Source organism: Siniperca chuatsi, linkage group LG1, assembly GCF_020085105.1.
Source record: "Siniperca chuatsi isolate FFG_IHB_CAS linkage group LG1, ASM2008510v1, whole genome shotgun sequence".
Taxonomy (NCBI): domain Eukaryota; kingdom Metazoa; phylum Chordata; class Actinopteri; order Centrarchiformes; family Sinipercidae; genus Siniperca; species Siniperca chuatsi.
Window position 1 is genome coordinate 28,929,993 of NC_058042.1, and position 24,597 is coordinate 28,954,589.

Consider the following 24,597-nt stretch of genomic DNA (forward strand, 5'->3'; position numbering starts at 1 on the left):
AGCGTAAACAGGCTGATACATTGCACCACAGTGACATACATTGCCTACAACAATATAGGACGACACAGGGAAATATTGTATTAAGACTGATGTCAATATAAAAATAAACCATCCATCATATACGTGGTGACTGCACCTAGAGGTTTGCATGTAGACGAATCCAGGTTGAGGGGGGACGTAAACAAACCGCATCTCACCAGGAGATCCTGTAAAAGCTATTACATGGTGAAAAATAGTAATTGAAACGCTATTGAAATAAAGGTTATAATTTAAAACACTTAGTTTTCACCTATATCTAGTCCAGTTTGAATAGACGGCTAGGCATTTATTCACCTGCAAATCAAACCCCACTTACTGGGCTGTGCTGTTATCAGCTAAGGAAAAGTCCACAAGCCTCTGATACCTGAAATTAATTTCACCTTAATTCGTCAGTGAATGCATTCAGTTCAACTCTGCCACTGCAGCGATGGCGGTGTCACTAGAGAGCACAACACATAAATTGGAGTCATCAATTGATGCAGATCTCAAATATTTATCTCAGTGTTTACACTGCATTTGATGCACAGGAGAAAAAGTCATTTAATTTATTTGCATTATCCTGGAGAACTTACTTACTATTTAATTCAACAGTACAGTAATCACACTGCCAGTAATCTATTTGAGAGACTACTCAGATCTCGCACAAGAGCCACAAAAGGCTTTATACACCTTTTTTTCACATATGCAGCAGTATTCCCCAAGACCTGTAAACACACTTTAAAGTGTAAAATCAGTGGAGATTAGAATATTCTTAATCCTTAGTGACTGTTGTCATTATTTCTTTCCTCCACTCCTGCTGCTGAAACAAACTCGTTTAAGTTATTTTGACTATAATAATAATAATAATAATACTATGTATATGTAAACAGCATATTATCATCACAGCTGGGTGGGTAGGTGAAGAGATTCCAGATTTGTATTACAATTGACTGGTAATTGACTGTAAAACAGCTGAATAATGTCTGCACAAGTGCAGCAAATTAATGAACGAAAACGGCGAGTTCTCCAGACTAGGATACCACTGTGCCAACTACTAATTCAGCAACATCGGAAACCTGTTTAACTCTCCATTTGTGCCAGTTGCCCCCACTTCCTTATTTCCTGGGTGTAAATATTCCATCTAGGTTTGTTTTATTCAGCTGCTAAAAAGTCACTGACCACCTCATTCCTCCGCACTGATGGGAATGAAGCAGCCATAATGGAGCGTTCCTATTCCTATTGACAGTAGCGAGGACAAGTTACTTTAACCTTCAGTTTCCTCTGCAGCCTATTTACCCAGAGTGGCATGCTGAAAAGCCCTGAGATTAAATCTCCATCCCACAGCTCAGCATCATTCATTTGTCCTGGCTCACCTGAGGCCTCGACGCCAGCAAACATTCTCCCCGGAGGCAGAGAGACAACGCAGCTCCGAGATTTACTCAGCTAGTCAGGTCAGGCTGCTGGGGGAGCACAGATGTTTGGGGGGCTTTGTTCTGTACCTGTGTGTGTGTGTGTGTGTGTGTGTGTTCAGTACCGCAACTACCTGCCAACTTTCCCCAGTTTCAGCATGTGTGTATGTCCGTTTGAGGGTGTGTTTTTCTCCAACTACCTGCCAACTTTGTACATTCATGTGTGTGTTTCTCCCTCGCAGGTGTGTGTGTGTGTGTGTAAGTATTTTTCTGCCTGACAGCTTCCTTGAGTGTGTGTGTGGTGGGTCGATCAATGCGTGTCTCCTCATCATTGACAACATGTCTTTTGCAGGGTGGATGCTTTAACGTTGAGAAGCGGCGGCTCAATTAAAAACGCTGAGGACATCCTTCCAGAGTCTCATTTCCTGCATCAGCTCTACATTTAGTCACTTTGTACATAAAGTTACTTGACAGGATTTAGAATTCCCTCACACTGTTTTTTCTTACAAGAAGAAAACAAGACACTGCCACATTAGGTCAGTACTCATAAAACATTACCACTATAAAGTTTTAATGAAAACTTATGACTAACTAAACTCAAAGTGTCTTATGACTGGTTATTAATCATACATTTTCTGATTATTGCTACACAGGATTATAAGAGCAATTTATTGATAGTAAAAAAACGTTAATATGTCAACTGTTCCACTCTCCTCTGAGATTTTATAGTCATATTTTGTCACTGTGACTTTCAAAGAAATCAAAAGGAAAATAATTCAACTAAGATTACTGCAATATACTTAGCTTGTCTGCAAAAAGAGCACCACAGGATGTTAATAGTTAGGTAAGAGGTACTCATCCAGCAGCTAATAGCATACAAAAAGCTCTCCGCCATTAAATTCACTGTAGCACAGGGGCTCTGTGTCTGTTGGCATCATTGGGCAACCGCGACGTGAACACCAGCATTTACTGTTGACTCTCAGTGGGTATCTCCTTCTAACCTGCTGTGGCTGGCTGACTGCCGGGCTGTGTTTCTGTCGCTGCTGCCTGGCCTCGTTGAACATTGTGGCTTGTGTGAATAACCACCTATGCCTTGCTAAACTCAAACATAAAAAAAAACAAAAAAAAAAGCATCACCTTTAAAATCATCCTGATTACATTTATTTAAGTCTTGTTCATAAATTTCCAGAAACAAAGACAAAAGGCCAAGCCCATGGAAGGAGCTAGCAGCTAGAACCAAAACATTTCGGAGACATACAGAGTCCTACAATATGAAGTGTTCAATATTAAAGACATAAATAAGACATTATGAAATAATCATATACTTAAATTGTGTAAAATACATAAATGAACCAATAAATTGTGAAATAATTTAAGAAATAAAAAGTGAACTCTTTATTATGAAATGTTATTTCATCATTGTAATTTTCATAGCAACAAGATTTTACTGGAGTTTATTTTCATTTCATTCTAGATATTTTTATTTGCATTTATTTTTCTCAATGTCACTTTCATTTCATGTCAAATTTTATGTCATCATGTCACTTTCTGTAATAACATTGTATTTCATAATTTTCACATAATTGTCACTTTTATGACAGTGGAGATAAGTCAAGTCAAGTTAATTTTATTTGTATAGCCCAATATCACAAATCAAAGGGGACTTTACAATCTGTACAGAATACTACACCCTCTATGCTTGGACCCTAGTTGCCCACCCCCTCATCTTTCAGCCAATCACGTGACCCCAGCTGCACAGCAGACACACTTATGGCTGGGTTTCGCTCGAAAAGAGCAAATACAGAACAGCTTTATTGTCAGTCCAACGCGTTTTGGCTTGTGGCTTTCATTAGGGTCATCCTGCTTCTTCAGAGGTTCAAACCCTGCCTACGTTCTCACCTCCACACACCTGGCCTATCGCTGCGTGATGTGGGCGTGGATTATTGGTTTTGGCAGCCAGCCAGGCACAGAAGGCAAAATGGAGGAAAATCTAATAGTGTGTGTGTGTGTGTGTGTGAATTCCCTGAACAGTACCACACAATTTTACGCTTGTATCGAGACATCGGAAGGAAAGCCCTATTTTGGAAACACGTTTCCAACCAACTAGGCATATCAGGTGTGTTTTAACAGGTAGCTTGTAGGTAGGCAATATGTGTAGCCTATGTGATAAATATAGCACAGGACAGATGCATCTTTGTTGCTGGCAACAACAAAATGACGTAGTCCTGCTAGAAGTTTAGAAAACTCTAAAAACACTATTTTGCTCTATCCTCTTAAATTAACCAGTTAGCTGCTGCTGTTAAAACTAGCACTTCGCTTTCATGCCGAGTAATAAACTCAAGCTCACAGACCAGCCTAGCTAGAAAGATGACTAGCTGTGTAGCATTTGCAGTCTTGTTAAGCTAAATAAAAGGAAATGTTAGTTTCTGTGTCATTTACTGCAGAAGCTAGCTGGTTGATTCAGAAGTCTCTAGGCATTGTTGTTGCTCTAACTAACAGGAACAAACTGTTGTAGCAGTTGTTGAGCTTGCTGAAAGATGAGGGGGCAGTGATTGGTGACAACACTATCTTGAAAAGTAATGTTATTTGTCATTATGAAATAAAAATGTCTAGAATGAAATAACAATGAACTCCAGTAAAACTTTCTCAATATGAAAATAAGAATAATGAAATACCATTTCAAAATAATGATTTTACCTTCATTTCCTAAATTACTTCATAATTTATCGTTTTGTTTAAATATTCTCACAATTTAATCAAATGGTTATTTATTCATAATGTCTTACAGTATTTAACTATTTAATATTGAACACTTAGTGGCTCCATACTACAACACTTCTATATAAAACTGTGATTGATTTTCTTTTGACAATGGCTTCTCCCTCAGTGTTATTGCTGGATTAAAGTTTAAGCATTATGTACACTTAAGCACTAAGTACTTTACACTTGCTGCTCAGGGGAGGTTCTTTAAAAGTCTACCAACACAAAATAGTTATATCTGACATCTAAGAGGAGAGGCATGCACCCTGAGCTGCTAGTCCCCACAGATACAGTATAAAATGTGTTTCTATAAAAGCAGAAAAGTACATTTATGTAAGTTTGCTTTGGCAAAATGTTAATATTTGAGGTTTGTTTTATTCTGCTGCTAAAACTGTAGGCTGGGTACTCGATAATGGGAATGAACTATTCATTACAGTGCTGACCTGTCAACACTCATGAGAATGTGTCATTTTTTCCATCCAACTTTAAGGGGCAGCTCTTTGGTCCAGTGTTAATGCTAATACAGAATTGGCCATGTGTTTTTGTACAAAACACATGGCTCTCATTATATGTGTCTCATATTTGTAATAAAATGACAAGCTACATTGTTACAGGTACTTTTGTCTTGGTTTACAGTGGTAGGAGCCAAGAAATGTGAATGAATGTTTTAGTATTTTAATTGACTCTAGCTTGTATTAGCTTGTAGCTTCTTGCCACCTTTCCAGTTTGCAAAAGGTTTGCAAACCAATTAAACATGTTTGCAGAAGCAAACAGTTTTTATTTACTCTTTAATTTATTTCATTTTCACATTTTGTTTTGTGTAGTTGTATTGTACATGGATTGAAAAAGGCAGTTTCATTTGCACTTTTTACTGGGATCTTCAGTGAATTTGAATGTGGATTCAGTCTATCTGGATACAGTTTTCATAGGATTACACCTGGCATCAACGAGCATCTTTTTAGAGCTCTTTCTACCAAGAAGTTTCTATTTTTTCTGAGCTAAGCTAAAAAGAACTCATCTTAGACTTCTTGAGTAACAAATTAAAGTAGGTTGTTCGAATTTACAACTGGCTAGCCTGTGGGGCTGTTCTGTTTCAAACTATAATTCATGGAATCATAGCCTTGGAACATGATAACTGCCTTTCAATCAATCTGCTCTGCATTTCCATTTATTTGCTGAGCTTTCAAGCTGCCAAATTACTCACTCCTTGTCTCTGCTGGAAACATTTTAATCTTCAAAAACATCACCTTGAGCATAATTATGTCTCTGTTACACCAAAAGCGGAGGGGACAGAGTTGGGGTTTGTCCAAGCTGTGCCCACGTGTGATATCTCTAATAACATGGATATAATGAAAGGCTACGCGCTATACTCCAACATCAAAAGCTATTGTCTAATTTTGGCCAGCGGGACGTGACAAATCTGTAATTAAAATAGCAAGCTGAGTGATAAAACAAAGCCACTTGCTGGGAGACAGCAGATCCGGCGAGATATGGATCTGTCATTAGGCTAAAGAATTGTCCTTTGCCTTTTCTGCCTTTATCTCCCTAATGCGGCTACATTTCCCCAAGATTGGCCTTTTTCGGCTCGGCGTGAAAAAAAAAAAAGCTGATCTCAACGAACGTCCTAATCAGTCACAGCTTGCCTGTTTACGGTAACGAAAGTCGAGGCCAGCGGTTCATCCAGGAGATGAACTAGTTGCGTGGTGGCACTTCATGTTATTAAATTGGCATCAGAATGATAACTGCGCTAGCACTTTTCTCGTAATGCCCCCAATCTCTCGAGCTTGTTTACAACTGCGTGTGTACCGGTTCAGCTAGAGGGCAACTACAACTGGATGATATTTATATTACTTTTTCATGTTTTTTCCTGCAGTGAGGGAATGACAGCAGCACTTCTACTGTTTTCAGGTGCCACTGCCTGACAGCCAAGATACTGTGTGCTCAGTCTTTCCTCTAGAACTATTAAACTGATGGTACCATTTTTTTTTTCTCCCAGGATTGACTTGGAGATCAAACAGTCATGAATAATACATCTGGTTAGGCACACTGGAATCACTGGCGATTCTGCAGCAGGCGATTTCCCATAACATGCAGCTGTTTTAACAGAAGCCAGCATGGCAGAGAGCAGCAACAGACTGTTCCTTCTCCACTTTACTGTTATTGTTGGAGCTGATTTCAAAATGCACAGAGCCCGACAGCTAGGAACACTATAAATTACCCAGAAGACTGGTGGTGGAAGCAAACTGGGACTGACCACCACATTAGTGAACTCCTGATGGACATAGGTAAGGAGACGTGTGGGTGTGTTTAAATTTATGTGTGCTAGTGTGACTACTGCTGGACTGAACTAGGGAAAGGTGTGTGTGTGTGTGTGTGCATGTGTGTTCACGCGTGCGAGACACCCTGGCAGCAAGCTATTCTCCTGGATAAGAAGCTTTCAAGTAAATGAATAAATACATTATAGATTGGTGGCCGAGCACCAGTAAATCAGCCATTCTGTATCTGAGCGGAGTGAAGCTCTTTGGTTGACACATGAAGCTGCAGGACAATCAGGCTGAGCAAGGCCAGCAGGACAATGGGGACCTGGGGGAACTGGGGAACCCAAGGGACCCCTGACTGAAGACACTTAGAGCAGGTGGAGGAAAGGAAGGTAACATATCACAAAGTCATTCTACCTACAAGCCACACTAACGTTAAGCCAACATCCACATACATGCACAGATTTGTTTTCACTGTCAAACACCCACACACATACTGTCGAAATTACACATGGATATACAAAGACATTTCCTTTCCTTGTGTGTGTGTCCTGAGGGTAAAGACTACATTCATATTCAGTGAATGATCAGCAGAGGCCGTTCAGAGCCATTTTGTTTTTCCAGCCGATGGCAGAAAGCGGTGGCCATTACGACCTTGAGATGAATTCAGGGTTCATTTCCTACAGTTTCCTTTTTTTTATGCACACATCCAGAATAAAATTTAAAAAAAAAAAAAAAAAAAAAAAAAAAAAGACAAGAGATGCAGCATTCGGAGAGGGAGAACATTCTGTAAAGCCTACGTCAAAGCTGCCATCATGCACGTCCATGGTCTGACTTCCAATTCCAGGTGCACAGCAATCGGGAGAAAGTTTAATTTTTTCCCACTGTCATTTATTCATTAGCTCGCAATCAGATCTCCTGTGCAAGGTATGAGACGTTATAAATCAGTCACCGGCTGGCCATTAACAATTCATGCAATTCATAATACATAAGACCCGTCATTTATTTATTTATCACCTCTAAATGGGATTTCCTACCTTCTCATTGGCTCCAACTCAGAAGTCAACTTCTGTTAGCCTGACCCAGGGCTATTTTGAGAGCAAGCCAAGATGTAAACAATGCAGATCTAAGCTGAAAGGGACCAGGGGACCCTGATCTCATGTGCTGCCATTCAGACATTTTCTCTGATTAAATCCAGTTGGTTTGACTGGTATCTTCTGGAAGGGAAGCAGCAGGCGCCAGGTTGTGGCTGGCTGCTGGCACAGTTGTTTTCTGCTGTTTCTCTTGAGCAGTTGATGTAATTGTGAGTAATTAAGCCTTAAAGTGGTCTTGTCTTTCCCCAACCTGGAACATGAGTCCCAAGGGAGAGTGAGTGAGGGGTGGGGGGGGCTGTCTGAACACCAGTAGCTGGTATACAGAAGGCTGCTTTTGTCTAAACAGATCCTATATGAAGAGCCTGGAACTGTGCCACCAGATGCTAACACCATATGATCACACTGACTCTGTACATGACACTAAATTATACTATCGCCCCGAGGGCCCCAGCACTTCTCATTGTAAAGATAAACAGCAAATTACAATGGATATGCAACGGTCGTAATGAGCCTCATAAAGACGTGTGTTTGATTTTTGGCTCTCTGACCAGATGCTGCACTTTTCTTTACAGTACATAACATTCTCTGGCAATTTGTTACAGTTTTAGTACACTTAGCCTCGTGCTTGAACAACAATGGTTCAAAGATCCCTTTGTATCTCCATAAATGACGGTCAAAAAATGTGTAATAATGGTCACCAGCACCACCACAACACCATGAAAAAGGACTGCTATCAAATAAAAACTTTACAGGGACTTACGGGTGGCAGGCTTATTGCAGTTGTGTCCATGTCTAAAGTACTGAGGATTCTCCACCACAGGAATACGAGTCATCCCTATGACAACCGCATCAGGACCCGCATCCAGAGTACAGGGGGTAATAATCCCATGGTTGACATGATGAAGAGGGCTGGCAGAGTCTTCCTCACCACTGATCACAGCTACTGGACCTGCAATGAGACAGAGGAATGATGAGTAATTTGACAGTTCAAAGTCAATAAATGTGGAGCTTATCTGACTTTAATGTAATACTGTTGGTCAGTGTCATTGTTACATATGAGGACATACTTGATGACTGAAATATAAATGCAACTGCCTGAGGTATCATATCAATAAGTCATTCAGTCCACTTAAAAATGTGTTTTGCTCATTGTTACGTCACTTGGATGTTTTGACGTATGTGCAGAGTTTGACACTAGAAGGATGTTTTCAAAATTCATCTGCTCAAGTGGGAAAGTTTCTCTGTTCTCACCTTAAATCTGAGATTAAGACGTGTATGTACAAGCGGGATTTTGTGACATCACAAGTTTGGAGGCCAACTGTGGTCCAGTATGCAGCTTTAATAAGTGTGATGTGGAAAGAATTAAAGTAGGCTGTGGACTTTTCAGTGAAGTAGGAGACAGCATGTGTCCAGCAGTTGAACATTTGAAATGAAAAATATTTGTATATTCATAGATTCTGGATATTTCAACGAAAGAGGAGGAGTTGGGGGAATTTTAATAATTTTCAATAAGGTAATTGAAGTTTTTAGAAAAACCATACCAGCCATTATAAAAAGCAGACTATTTGTCTATTAAACATGGAAGGGGATCTTTAACTAATGAGTCAGTTTAATCAAATGACATATGGGTAGCTCTTGGGGAAGTGCGTGGTTTGTTCAGTTTTCAGCCACAGGCCTGTGAAAATAAGTTACATTAATGGCAGTTACAGTACTGCAAATGTGAATGTGAAATGGTGTGTAGTTAGTGCTCAGGATGCATGGCGCAAATTACTATGTTTCCTTACCCACATTGACATGAAGCAATTCAATATTTCCAAAGTTGGATTTTCCTCCATAAAAACAACAACAAAATAACAAAAATGGAATTAAAATGTACAAAAGTAAATGCAGTTCTTAGTTATATAGAAACCTTACTTTGATGAACTTACATCAGAATGAATTGACAGTTGGTGTCAACAAATCTTTACAGATGTAAACATCTAGAATTTTCCCCCTGGTTTTATTTTTTTATTTTGTCCTTGGTAGAAAACGAAAAACAATTTCATTAAGTTTTTAAAATACCTTCATGGATTATAGAAGAAACCTGGGTAGATGTAAAGAATGTTTTAACGCGGGTTCCAGCTTATCAGACATTATTATTTGATGCTTTTTTTGTTAGGTATTATAGTAAACTGAGTATCTTTGGGTTTTGGACTGTAATTTCGATAAAACAGCCAATTTGAACATGTCACCTCAGATTCTGGGAAATTGTAATGGGCATTATTCCGTTTTTTTCTGATATTTTCAGACAAAAAGATTAATCGATTAATCTGTGAAAAAAAAATTGCAGATGAATCAATAATGAAACTAATTGGTAGTTGCAGCCCCAGTTTATTCATTGACTCATTAAAACGTTGTTTCATCCATTATTTCGTGTCTACAAAATTAGTTACTACATCAAAATATCTATACACGTTAAAAGCATTATCTGGTAGTTCTCTGCTGGTTGAATTTATGGTGTCACACATTCCTGTCAACCAACCATAATTTCCTTTTCTTTAGTACTATTTTTTTCCCTGACATGATTTACTGTCAGTCATTGTGATCCAGTCTCCTGTTCTGTCACTGCTGTTTCAAAAGCAACACACAGCTCTGACAAATGCAATCTTCAGAGGGGAGGGAGGAAAGAAGGAGGGAGGGATGGGAAACAGCAAGTGGATATAAAGTCAACAGCCAACAGTAGCTGATTCAGTGGAGCTGTGACAGTGAATCTGTTTACCCACAAAGTTGAGTCTATTGCTCACCTTGACAACACAGTAAATAGTAATCAAGACCCAGTCATTTCAAATTATAGACCCTGAGCTGCAGGGGTGAGGTGTGATGAAGTGACACATGTGAGCAGCAATTTATTTACAACATTTGCTCTTATGCAGGGTTTTCATACCTGAGCACCCGCTTTATTGGAGAGTTGTGCACAGCCGAGCACAGGTCTTCACCGGGCGACTACCTGCCCAACCACAAGGGACAAGTGGCACGCTACAGCTCTAAATCTCTGTTGATGCCTCCGACCCTCCACTACACAGCACAGGCAGAAAGATGTACGTGCAGTACACTGCTTCAAACATCACTACACTTGAAATAAAATCATCACATAGAAAGTCATGAGGAGTCATGGGCAAAAGTACATAAAAAAAATGAGAAAATATATCTCAAAAGGATCCTAGTATTATTTCCTGCTTTTAATAGAATATGAAATGGAATGAAAACCCATCTGATCAGACTCCAGTGCCAGATCGATGAGGCCTTGGGGAGCGCCTGGCCTCACTCCAAACCGCTCAAAACTACACAAAAACCTCCCACTTGATTCTTTGGTAGATGAAGGTTTGCTGAGGAGTGAAGGGGAAATTGGACTTCTTGACTTCAGAACATCCTAAAAATTGCATTTATGTTACCTGAGTGATGAAAAGGCCCAACGGCCTCTGAGAGGGTTTTTATCATCTGAGACGTTGCCTGTGCACAGAATGGAATTCAGCACTGGACATTTTCCCCCGAAACGTCTATCTGAGAGCAAAGTTCCTCTCTATTAAACCAACTTTGATTTATTCTGGAGAACTGGAAAATGAAATGAGTCAACTTTCGGCTATTTTTCAATTCTTTTCATGTCTCATCCCTTTCACAACTTTTTTTCCGTAGTAATATGGTTCATACTGAAGGTAAATTCAGCCATGCACTATGTCTAATTCAGACCTTGACTAAGGACTTTGGATGGTTTTTCGGTTTAAATTTTTCTATTCCTTAAGTTACTACAGTCTTATGACATGATGATAAATATGTAAACATTCACATCTACCTTCATGGTAGGATACTAAAAGACAATACCCACCCCAGCAATAGCCTGTTCACCCTGCTGCCGTCTGACAAGCGATACAGAAGTATCCACTGCCGCACCACCAGACTACAGAGCAGCTTCTTTCCTCAGAGACTCCTCAACTCCACCTCATCATCATCACCATAAATAAATGACATGGAACTTTCTGTTATGCTGGTTTTGCACATTACCATAGAACTACCTTTTTATAATATATATATAAGTAACTGTATATATTGTTTATGTTTTTCATTTTTTTTCTAGTCTAACGATAAACATTTGTATATATGTTCTGTGTGTGTAGCATGAAGTGGGCTACAACTTTAATTTCATTGTGCAGCCCTATGTTGTAAAATGACAAATAAATGTACCTTGAACCTTGAAATCAACTTATTATACATGGATTCTGACACTTAATAAAGTGTGTATTCATTTAAACCCTGCAATTTGTCTGGCACTTCATGAGGTAAAGCAATTTTATCATTTTCATGTTGTAACATGGCAATTCAACCCAGTCTCACAGCAATTTGTGGAATAGTCACGAAATTTAATCTATATATTTGTGTTTCGTGGACACGAATTTTCCATTTTTATCGTGACACTCAGCACGACGTTGAAAGTAATAAGAACGAACGTAGTATAAAGAGCAAAGAGTTCTTGACACGGGAGGCCAGGGTTAAATTCTCGTGTGCAGCCAATAGTCAATGTTGTGTGTGTTGTGAGTGTTTTAAGAAAGTATTTATTCTAACCCAAACCATGATGTTTTAAACCTAACCAAGTAGTTTTGGCGCCTAAACCTAACCAAACTGCGACCATCACCTAAAATGTTTATCAGCAAGCTAAATTTTGATAGTCTAACCGGACGTTGCATATTCATTATTCCTAACTTGACTGAAAAAAAAGAAGTTGTGCAGGCACGAAAGAGCCTTCTAATTGAAATACATTAGTTTGAAAGTCGTGCTGAGTGTGATGAAAAAAAAGAAAATTTCGTGTCCATGTACACGAATCCTATAGATTCAATTTCATGACTATTTCACAAACTGCCGTGAGACTGTGTTGGGCAGTTAAAGGTAGGGATGTTTTTTATTACTATTCTTGTGGCCAAAAATATCACAATCGTGAACCGTATATTGCAGGTTTGTTGGACCCATAAACAAAAGCAGGTTGATTGTTAAAAGTTTAAGACAGTTGAATGGAAATTACTGCAGCACAGTGTCAGCATCTCTTAGATTCTATGCACCCATTCATGTTTTCATTCATGCTGTGATATCTTTTGGGTGTTAATAATTGTGAAAGAACCACTGTTGATCACTAAAATTAAATTTATGATCTAACCCACCCGTCTATAAGACTTTCTGGAGTGCAAGAATTTTGTAGGAAGTGTTACCTGTTACTTTTTGTACTGTCACAACTCAGCGTCCATTAAGTAGCCACACTTCAGTAGGACAACTAGCTAGTAAGTCACGGCTTGAGAAGCTAGAGCTTGAAAGACTGGAATCTTGGTTCTCTGGTCCTGCTATGGTTGTTCTACCACTGTTTCCTTGTTGCTAATCAAAATAAAACTGCTAATAAAAGACAAAAGAGCTGTGCTGTGTTCACAACGTCCTCTGAAAATGGCGATAATCGCAGCAATGACAGTAGAAAAAATAGTTTGTGGTCTTGTTACCATCAGAATCAGCTTTATTGGCCACGCATGTGTACACTTACAAGGAACACAATGTTTCATCATGGTATATAGTAAAACCACATCAGTTAATGAAGTTATGAAGCAACATCCCACAGCTGATTAGCTTAACACAAAGACTGTAAACAGGGGCAAACGGCTAGCCTGGCTCTGTCCAAAGCTAACAAAACCCACCTACCAGCACCTCTAAAGCTCATTAATTAACACATTGTATCTCGTTTGTTTAGTCCGCACAAAAACCAGAGTATAAGACAGTTGGTAGACTTTTTCACATTTGGACAGAGCCAGACTAGCTGTTTCCAGCCTTTATGCTAAGCTAAGCTAACTGGCTGCTGGTAGAAGCTTCATATTTACTGTACAGACATGAGAGTGGTATTGATCTTCTCATTTTACTCTCAGAAAAAAAGTGAATAAGCGCATTAAGCAAAATGTCAAATCTTTGAGAATGTATAGAACACAAACTGTTAAGTCAAATAGTCTAAGTAACACAATACAATCATTTTTATCATAAAAATTAGACTGGTTCCCCTCTCACCTTATATCCAGCCTCATACACAGCTGCATTTCACACACAAGTTGGCAAGAATGCAATTGATCTTCAAAGGACACACCATGACCGGCAAAAAATCGTTCATTTAACATGTTCGGAGCAACAGACACCAGTTTGTCCAGGGATCCCTTCTGGAAAAGTCTTAGATCACTGTGGCGTGGCGTCGTTTGAAGATTAGTTAAATCTCATTGCTCACATCCTTCTATGCTTTGCCAGCCAATATGTTTCTCCAGCAAACATCCCTTTACTTTTCAGTAGGAACTATGTCACTCCAGCTGAAATTCCTCCATTTCTTTCAGGAGCTATGTCACTCCATTTGTCAACACTCAGTATTCTTGCACGTAACATTCTGCAATCCCGGTGCAGCAAATGTTTTGTGTTTATGTAAGGTGCAGTATGCAGGTGCATTAGCTAAGTCAGCCAAATCAATTGATCAAGTGTGACATTTGCATCATCTGTTTCTCTGAGTTTAGAAGTCAACCTAATTTACTCTACAGGAGCAGAGACAGCGCCGCCTTCCCCTCCTGGGTTTGAAAATGGACACATTCATTAAGGTATTGTCCAAGTGCTGGGCCAGTGGGTGCATCTGTAAACCAGGCCTCAGTGATGAATTAAAAGAGCATGCAAACCTTTGAACTAGCCACCTTTCAAACATAAGCTGAGTTATATCTCTTGGCTTTGTTGCCTTGTAAGCATAATCACACAAAACCTTTTTAACAGTGTTAAAAAAAAAAACCTTTTATTTCTCCCAGAAACACCACCTACACGCTTAAACTCATGACTACACAGTTTATTTCATTCAAACACTTGACCTTGACCTGTGCTTTTTGTCTTATTTTAGGACCCTCTCTAAAGTTACCAAGAGGACCTGGAATACACACAATGACACTCATAGTCAAGGCCGTAATTTCCACTGGTGATGGGGTGTATAGTAAATCTACTATAGCCATAGTAATATCTATCAAAGAAACCTTTCAGGTTTAAGATTTAGGTTTACAGTACATAGGTTTGGTCTACATCTGGACATGTGTCTCTGGAACTGGATCATATTGGCCGTGTCTGATTTGGGTGTTTGCATCAATGACACTGCGTGTCCTTGTTTCTGCACTATTCTCCTCATTGGTGACATTAGATGTTATTAGTATGTCCGTTCCTCATTTTTCCTCCTCGCTTTCTGCTGCGGGAGATATTTTTTACAACGGCCTCTGGGACTTTCTGGGCTCACATGCACAGTTTATTTTCTCCAGCTCTCATTTCAATTTTCACAATGTTTTTATTATATTATTTGTGCAAATATACCACACCAGACTAAAAACCAGCAGGGGTGTTTGTCTGTGGAGCTGCCTGATTTTTTGTGTCTCTGCTTCCAAAGTGAGTGCTGAAGGTGATTCTCAGGACAAACCCCCCCCCCCAAAAGCCAGCGGGTGACTCTATAGGGTTTTCCCTGTGGCGGGGAATAAATTGTGCAGAGTATGATTGCTTCCGTTTCACGTCCTTGTGGTAATTATCGCACAGATTCCTTTCAGAGGTAGTTAATTAGGACTGGAATTAACTTGAGGACATGTAAAATGAACAAGAGAACACAGGAAGTATAACTTACTGAGGCAAGGTCCCACTTCTAGTTAACGATGGATTTGAAACAAATGAAACCCATATACGTGCGAAGGGTCGAAAACAGTGAAATCAAAGCAAACATCATGCTTGTGATGAAGGAAAGGCAATGGGTCACCATTACTCTATGGTATTTTGCTGTAATTCAAGCCAGCAAATGTCTTATATCAAATCTAACATCTTAATACCAGCCCTCCAAACACAACACTTCCAAACAAGAATCTTTAACTCAAATCCCAAGATTTTTTTACGCTAAAATAAACCAGTTAGTCACCTCACATGATTATTGAGAACCACTATGATGTTGCGACTGCTAGCTTTGTAGCAGCCAATGTGCAAATCCACTCAGCGAGTGTAGCATTAGTGCTATAAAAAGGCCAGCTAATTGCCAAATGCCACAATCATGTGAAGAAGCCTTGAGGTTATGTGCAAAGCTCAGATAACAACTCCCCTAGACTGCACTGCAGAAGACATGTAAATAGCTCGTCTGACAAATGGCCTCAACCTGCTCACTCAACCTCCCACTCACAGACGAGCACGGTGAACATGTGACAGCCGTGCAGGCCAGCGGCAAACCCACGCTAACCCCATCCAAAGAGCAGCCTCTCTACAGTGAAACACCCCTGGACTGCGTACTGTTTCCTCTCCAGTTGATGGTGACCAACTGTGGCAAATATTGAGCGCTAGGACAGCGGATATTTATGGTCCTCTGCAATGTAGGCTATCGACAATTTACAGTCGGCCCGCACAGCTCAATGTGCTCTCTCTTTTTATTGTGGTATAAACAATGCCGAACACTGAGGGGAAGGACGGCCGAGTCGAGACAGAAATAAACATGCATTTGAAATCTGCTGTAAACCTATCAGTCATTGCATCTGAAGCCACTTGTACGTCCTCTAAAATCATACGTCTACACCGTGCCGAACATTATCTGCAATGACACAGGAGTGAACCAATTACAGTTTGTGTTGCTGTATATCTGTGGTCTTGATGCTCAGAATGATAATAAAACAAAACACTGAGATTGTTATTCTGACTCGGTTCCCACAGTGCCCTATCAGCTTTTATATCTTTGACAACACATTACCCTGTAAGCTCCCTGAAGACAGACGAAGCAATTTTACACAAGTCTGAAAAGTGATGGAAAATGACATCATCCAACAGCCGAGCTGTCCCAGGTCGGTTCTTTGATTTATGGCTACGACAGAGTCAGGATCTTTACCAAAACTGGGACTTACATTTTATTACCTGTTATGCGCCCAAACAAAAATTGAAAACAAAACATACAGCAATCTGAGAATATATTCAGAGCCATACAAGTCTCTAGTCTGTTTGGGGTTTCATTCTTCTCTCACGGCAATGTAATCAGAAAGGGCCAAATGAAAATCTTGTGGTGGCATTGTTATGGAAACTAGTTTGCATCATAAACGCAGCAGTAAAAGCAACAGTGTATGCATACACACGTACAGTACAAACATACAGCAGCAGCCATGCACTCAACGGCTATATTTCTTGTCATGGCATTAGAATATGAAACGATTCCCCAACGTCGAGCATCTGACAGAGTTTGCATGTAAATCACAAAGGAGAGCCACATTCAGCCACTGCAGCCCACAAAACTGCTTGATGATTGTGCACGTCAGTGCTGTGAGGGAAGCCTCTGCATGCTAATGTGTCCCACCATCCTACTAGGACACACCAAGTGTTTCACTGGTGGTGGGTGTTAGCAGAGAGGTAAATTATTAGTCAGACATAAGATTTCTTCATTGTAATAAATTCAGGTAAAAAATGTGGGTAGGGCATTACTTAACAGACATATATCACCAAATTGAATCAGTTCAAAGGCAGCATTGAACCTGAATGAGTCTCTATTTATAAATATTTATAACTGGCTCAGTGGCTAGACAGACAGCTACTTCATTGAGCTCCCAAGAGAAAAAGTTTTTTTCAGAGTCTGCACATGGAACATGAACAGTGTAGCTGAGTACCTAAAAAAAAAAGGTAGCTGAAAACCCAAGGACGCAAACAAGTTTATCTGCAAATTTCTGATAGGAGAACAAGGCCGAGAGTCTACAACGGTAGCGGCTCCGTGAGGATATGCTTAGGCACAGCAGGGCTTTGAGCTAAATGCTAACATTAGCAAGCTAAGATGCTCACAATAACAATGCGTGTATGTAATATGTGTACCAAATTGTCTTGTGGTGGCAGAAACGTCAGGGGATCACCAAAGTCACTAGGAGTTTTGGGAACCATGAATATAAGTACAAGATTTCATGGCCATTAATCTGATAGTTGTTGAGATATTTCAATCTGGACTAAAGTGGTCCACCGACTGACATAGCCATCCCGCAAGCGTGGCTTAAAAGCCACTGTTCCGGGAAAAAAAGCATCAGACTCTCAGAATGCTAAAGAGAACGAGGCAACGGCAGTTTAGAATACAGCAGTGAAAAGGTGATTCATTTTTAATCAGAGGTTTTACCAGCTGGTTAAGGTAACAGAGGCAAGCACTCTATGTGGGCTTAAAATGAATTGGAGGCAGCACATTAAGGTCATTGTTAACCACGTTTTCTGCACTTGGGTGCATTCAAATCTCATTTCCTTAGTGTTCATTCAGTCTCAGTTACACACAAACACACGCACACAAAAACACACAATTAAATCTCTGACAAAGGGTGGGATATCAATTAATCAGGTGTCAATGTTCTCCTTTTTCCTCCTGTTGCTCTCTCTTTCCCTCTCTCTCTTTCTCTCTCTCTCTCTCCACTTTCCTTTTTTCTCTCCACCCTTTCCCTGATTGCTTTATTTCCATTCAATGGCCTTTGTTGCCAGGATGTTGAACATGTTGCCAAAGTGAGTCAAAATGCTAGCAATCATTCTAATAATGATTAGAAAATAAAAAAGCCTCCAGAATGACAGCAAAGGCAATTGATCAAAACCTAAATTCTTCTATCAGCATGTTTTCCTTGAGCTACTGCTGTTTCATAATAACTTAAAGGCAGTTTTAAAAAGACTCCCATCATTTATTTCATCTCTCTTTTGTCTCATTCTGTCCCTGCCTTTTTCTCTTCCTCTTTTTTGTTTCTAGCTCCAGGGGTCTTGATTCCTGCCTCACTTGTTTCACAAATGCCTCTCTCCATTGGAGGGTTTTCTACCAAACACATTTGTTAGCCTGGGAGGTGTAGGAGGGAGAGAAGAAGAAGGAGGAGAAGGAGGCAGGGAAGTGTGTGTGTGTGTGTGTGTGTGTGTGTGTGTGTGTGTGTGTGTGTGTGTGTGTGTGTGCAGGGGGTCATTCTAATTATACATCTAACAAAGACATATGAACACAAATCAACCTTCACACTCTGCCTAATGCCATCTATTGCGTACATAGTGGGCATTATCTGTGCTCTGTACTGTATCTGCTGTTCCAGAGAGAGCACAAAGGGGCAGCAGGGTGATACAGCTGTGCCGGGCCGTCGAAGACTGACCTGAGAGCTTGGCGTGTGACCTTTTGTGTCCTTATGTATTGATTCATCATCACAAAATGAACAACTGATTGACTGAAATACATTACAGGACAACCAACCAAGTTTCCTCATGCAATACAATATCTGCTCATAGCAACTAAAGTATTTTTTATTAGGGACAGATAAATTCAAAAGTGACTTGAGCCAATACACAATGTGTTTACTTTATTGACATTTATCCGAAACCACAGTCTTTCTCTTAACCAAAGTGCTTTTGCTGCCAAAACAACAACAACCACAGGCAGGACTCGGGGTGCGAACCCCGATCTCTTGGTTCAGACCAACAGCAGCCGTGTGGGAAAAAACGTAGCCCTCTCATTCATTTGAACGGAGCCACTCCGTCAGCGCAGTGGGGTTGCCAGCGGAAGAGCTCCGGCGAAACAAAGCAGGCTCGTCCAGCATAATTAGGCTCAACTTTGGCTGCAGCGCAGCGTGATGTCATCCGGCAAGGTGGTGCCGCCACATTTCTTCTGTTCACCCCCCTGATTAAGGTATATAGACTTTTATTGATGTTATTGTTCATTTATTTTTTTATATTTACATATATATTCATATTTTTCATATTTCCTTTTATTGATATGAAAGAAAATGTTCACACATTGGAATTTTGGAAAGTCCATTCCATCTCTACCAGCTGAATGTCTGTGTATTCAGAATGTTCAATAAAGAGAGAAAAACAAACAAACAAACAACCAACAGTTTTACTGTTTACCTTGTGAGCGCTGTGACGAAAGATAAAATTGTTCCTGCAGTGATAACTTTCCAGAGTTCCTGTCTGTGAGTATTATAAGCCGTTGTGCAGTGTTTTGTCATCTGATAAGCCCTTAAACGCATCAGTCTGTTACAAAAACTGGACTTCCTGGATCGTAAATTTCATTGTCTCAGCAGTAACTTAAACAAGATGCCCCCTGCACTGTTTTAATGCAGGGCTGAATAAATCCCAGATATAGTACAGTGGTGTTCCTGAAATGTGTTAATATGACTTGGCTGCTACACTACAGGCCACCTATCAACCAACACATGCATGCATGTGCCTGCATGATCAAAATCAGAGCTGGTCGCTGTAAGGTGATCTACAGAAGGACGAAGTGACTTCCATCTTCTTTTTACCGCTGCATCACTTTCATAATAACATTATGTATTTCTACCCTCACAGTTTTTTATTTCAGTCTTCTGTCAGCAACAAATATAATGTACTGCAGGCAGTTAATGTCAGTCATAAAAGAATAGAAATATGGATAAATATATCACAGAATTTATGGTAATACATCTGCTCTTGTTTCACTTTGGTCTCCATCCATTATCTACTGTACCTAGGACATACTACACCATACACTCTGGTTGCTCCGTGGTGAGGTGCTACAGTGGGAGAGCAGACAGGCTCTTTAATATTTCAGTCAGACTCCCAGCAGACTGATGGCTTACAGGGGCAGCCATGCAGGGCGCATAGCCAAGGTTAGCTGTAACATCAGCCTCCCTTCATTTGAACCTGAACACTGTATTACTACGCCCAGAGAAAGGACGACTCTTATTCACCGGCTCTCTGGGCTGGGGTTAAGAGTTCCATGTCACATAATGCATCATGATCAATATAATACACAGCTGGTAAATTAAGGATTAACTTCTTTTAATGTTGATCATTTTCTGAGCTGTTATGGGTCTTTACTGCACCATACGGAGTACACGAACAGTCATTTCAGCACGATGCTGTAACTGTTATCTTTTTTTTGCAATTGGGTCAAAAATAAATTGAATGAAATTTCTACATTTAAATGCATGCAGTTTGTACATTTGATGCAAGTCTGTTGAAAATGTTTTTTATTAGCATCCAAAGGACAATTTTCCAAACTCCACTCCATGTTAGCCAGGATTAGAAATGTCCAAAACTTGTGATCAATTTCATCAGTTTAGTCTAAATGATACCTTACATCAAACATATTTAAGTCTGTCATGTTTGTATGTGTTTACACCAAAGAGGGTCAATGCTTATTTTCTCTTAATCGATTGTATATAATGTCGTACCGTTCTTAAAATTGTTCTTAATAGCACCATAAAGGGTTCTATATCAATTTATGTATTTCATTTACAGTGCATATTGCATGCAAAGCTGCAGTAATATCAAAAAAGATGAATTGGAAAAAATCTGGGACCCCAAAAATTTCAAGCCCTTAAAATGATTCATTCTTTCCACATGGAAGCTTCATCCAGCACAAACATACTGCGGGGAGATGTCACGCTGGATGTACAAGAGCATATAGGCATTTCAAACAAAACAAACATCAAAACTTCTCCGAGGGCGACTGCTGTGGGCGACACGTTGTGAAACGGAACACATCATTACCCACAGTTGGCTGTCACTCAGTGTCATGTGCATAAGGATGAATTTGCTAAATTTAACTTTCCCTGTAGTGCTCGTGAAGACATCCATGTTAATGTAAACACAGAGGAATGTGGACTTGAGCTTGAGCTCTGATATTTTTTTACACAAATCAATCAACCAAAACTCATTTTGCGAGGAGCTGGTAGAGATGAACTAGGATCCTTCAAAGAAAGCAAAACACGACATGGACTGCTAGCGCTGAATCAAGATGGGGGGGGAAAAAAGCGAAACTAAAATGTAGGTCGTCTAATCCGCCTCACTGTGACTGGGGGGCACCAAGAAAGAGGAAGAGAAGCACACCAACTAATGCAGCCAATTAAACTTCCCCTGCCCCCACCCTCCCTTAGCAAACACTTCAAAGTGCTGCCATCAGCGAATGGCAATAAAGTGAATGAGCTGGCTGTAAATGGGCTTAGATGCTGAGGATGCTGAGGCAGGGGACTGTCAAATGATGCTCATCACACTGAGAAAACAGTGTTCCCATGTTGTAAGAGCAAAATGGGTGTCCAACATCTTCCAGGCAGGGGCAACACTAAGTCTGGAGAAATACACTGACAAATACAGAAGAAAACAGCAGCTTGTTCAGCAAATGGACATTTCTGCTGATGGCCAATGGGGTCAATGGCTGTGTTTGTGAGTGCTATGAAAGGAGAGGTACATTATTAACGCTCTGTGTCAGAATGTCCTAGAAGAAAGAACAATCTCCCAGCAGGAGCTCTGAAATGACACCCTCTCATGACAACCAGCCAGCTAAATCTGAGAAAATACAGAGCTGGAGTGTTTTTGTGAAATGGAGGATAGGCCCAGTGTAAGCTGAGAACAGCGGGCTCCATAGGGGACAGGCAAAAGGAGAGATTTTTATTTTCCAGCTCCAGGTAACACTGTTTCAAAGAGCAGAATTGGGGCGTCTCATTACACAAAATACATTTCACACAAATCCCTTCCTTTACATAAAACCCTCAAGTTTTATCTCTCTCTTCTTTTTATTCCTCTGTCCTTCCAGAAATATTTCTCTCTCTCTCTCTCTCTCTCTCTTTTCCTTCCAGAGCCCAGCTGTTTTGTGTCCTGCTGAGTATTCGCAATGGGACGATTTCCACACCGATCTGAGCGCCATTTAAATAAACATCAACAGAAGATGTCAAAAGGAGACTGTGAATAACACCAGAGGCTTATCCACTTCCACAGCTTTACAGAGGGAAGAGGCGCCATCCTGTTCCTTCATTTCTCTCTTTCTGTATGCTGTTTGAATAACCAGCATCCAGCCATCACTGCTTTGGCTGCTACACTTTATGTAAGCCAGAAGGGCCAGACTGCAGCTCCCAGCAGAGCCAGCTCTCTGCTCTCCTGGAAGGATTTCTCATAATATAGACATTTTTTTAAATGTTCACTCGCAGGCTCAATGCCACGTTTGACTTTTGATTAACTGTGATTGCGAAAGATAGACACAACAGGAGCACATGCACTTAAATGCACTATGTGTGATGATACTCTTTTTTTCCTTGTGTCTGAAAATGAGGATTTTTGGTAATCAAAGCTAGATTTTGCAAGATTGTGCAAAACGCAGCTTCTACTGAAAGCATCCAGAGTTGCCTATGGCTCCACTTTGAAATAGTGCAGAAAAAAACAGCAATGACTACTCAGTGCCAAAAAAAGAGACAAAAAAAAAAACATGGGTCCTGTGGATTACCACTTTAAAAAAAATATGTATAAACATAAGAATATTTCTCTTTCACGCATAAATAATCTTATGGCCCTTCCAAAATCAATCAAAAGCATCCCAGCTGTAAGCTCAGGACCTCCACGCAGCCCAAGCTAACTGCATCAACTCTTCTTCATAGACCTATATAACCCCACTACTCTCTCTTCTCTCTTCTTTTGTATTTGCATTGCTAAGCTGTTGGCAGCGCATGTCATTTTGTTTCATAAGTGATAGCAATTACTATTCCGGCGCCCGGGATCAAAGAGACACCAAAAGGAGGTTTTTAGACAGGAGAAAACACCAAACACTGCTTCCCCTCTTCTGTTTACACTGATAGAAGCTGAGGCCTAGGAGGCAGAGTGGTTGTGACTGACAGAATGGGAATACACCCCCTGTTTTTAATCCTGGAGAAGGGGGGAGATGAAGGGAAGGAGGAGAGGAGAGGAGAGGAGAGGAGAGGTCTCTACAAAGGCCACACTGTACCATTAACCAGGAGGCTCCCTCCTGCTTACACTGGATTAGTCACATTACTGATTCTTTTTCAGGTCTGGGAAAGCTGGAAGCATTGAACTGAGAAACAATTACATTAATCATAATGAGACAGCGGGGCATTGACTTCAAATAACGAGCCTCTTCAAGACATTCTCTTTGCTAAAACACAAATAGACCGAAATTTAATCTGTCCACGTCATCTAGAGTATATGTTACCACACGCCAGCAGCCTTGTAGATCTCTTGATTTATGGAAAGAAGTCAGGCCTATGAGCAAGGCAGTTATAGTAACCCCCTGTTGTTCTCCATGCTTAACATTGTACTTACACTGATTAACTCTCTGATTTGTATGCATATGAAAAAAAATCGCATTGAGTTTTATCAAAGTTTAGAAATACTAAAACACTGTAGCATCCAAACTTGGTATTGTTGCCGTTGTGTGAGGGCTCCGGTGGCTCCGGTGAGTCTTTTGAAGTTGTGGCAACGACGAATGGTATAACCAAAGGGATGCCCTGTGAATAAAAATCTCTACATATGCTTTCGAACAATGCGCAGCTTGTCACATTTGCGTCATGTCGCACAATATTGCCTTATATTATGCTATCACATGAACCAATCTTAGCTAAGTAGCAGGCTAACATATAGGCAGTCTGCTGAGGCAGCTAAGGAGCTAACTAGGTGAAGCATTATGATAGCAATGTCATGTAACCATTTCTGATATAATTAATTTAATCTAAAGTAGGCCTATTTTCTCAGAAACATTTTTAAAAAAGTTGGAAGTAGGCTAATAACTAACTAAAAACAAATATATCAATCAATTTAAATACACAGTATATCTGTTTGTAGTATTGTGAATGAATTTCATAAACATAATGTTAAAGAGAGTGCTTTTCTGTAGGGGTCAAATCAAGTAAAATACTTCTAATAGCTGTAATAAAATATGTTCATGAAATCCTAAATGACATTTTGTAATTGTTCTGTATTCTAGTACATATTTTTACATACAAAACTAGATATAGCCTACTCCAGTCTAATTTCTGGGCTTCACCAGGAAGCATTGAGTCAAGTCACTGTCAGCGTCACGTCCATGAAAATTCAACTGGCTACACTAAAGTCTTCTGTTGTCGTAGTGAATGTTTTTTGTAGTGAGAGATGAAAGTTGACTATTTAGTCGGACGTTCAGAATTTAAATGATTAGAATTGTTCAATCAGCAAAGTTTATATAAGGTACTTGCTATTTTAGTAATATTAGTAGTTCTACCATGCCCATGCAATTTTGAATGGAAAATG

The 24,597-nt window shown here is 40.0% G+C and overlaps 1 protein-coding gene across 1 annotated transcript in view; it reads right to left on the bottom strand.

The window, feature by feature from the left end:
* ntrk3b (neurotrophic tyrosine kinase, receptor, type 3b) overlaps nt 1-24,597 on the bottom strand; it is a 179,224-nt gene that overhangs the window by 27,358 nt on the left and 127,269 nt on the right. The window contains 1 exon segment of the mRNA XM_044200637.1: nt 8,300-8,488. Within this exon segment, the coding sequence (XP_044056572.1) occupies nt 8,300-8,488 (189 nt within the window).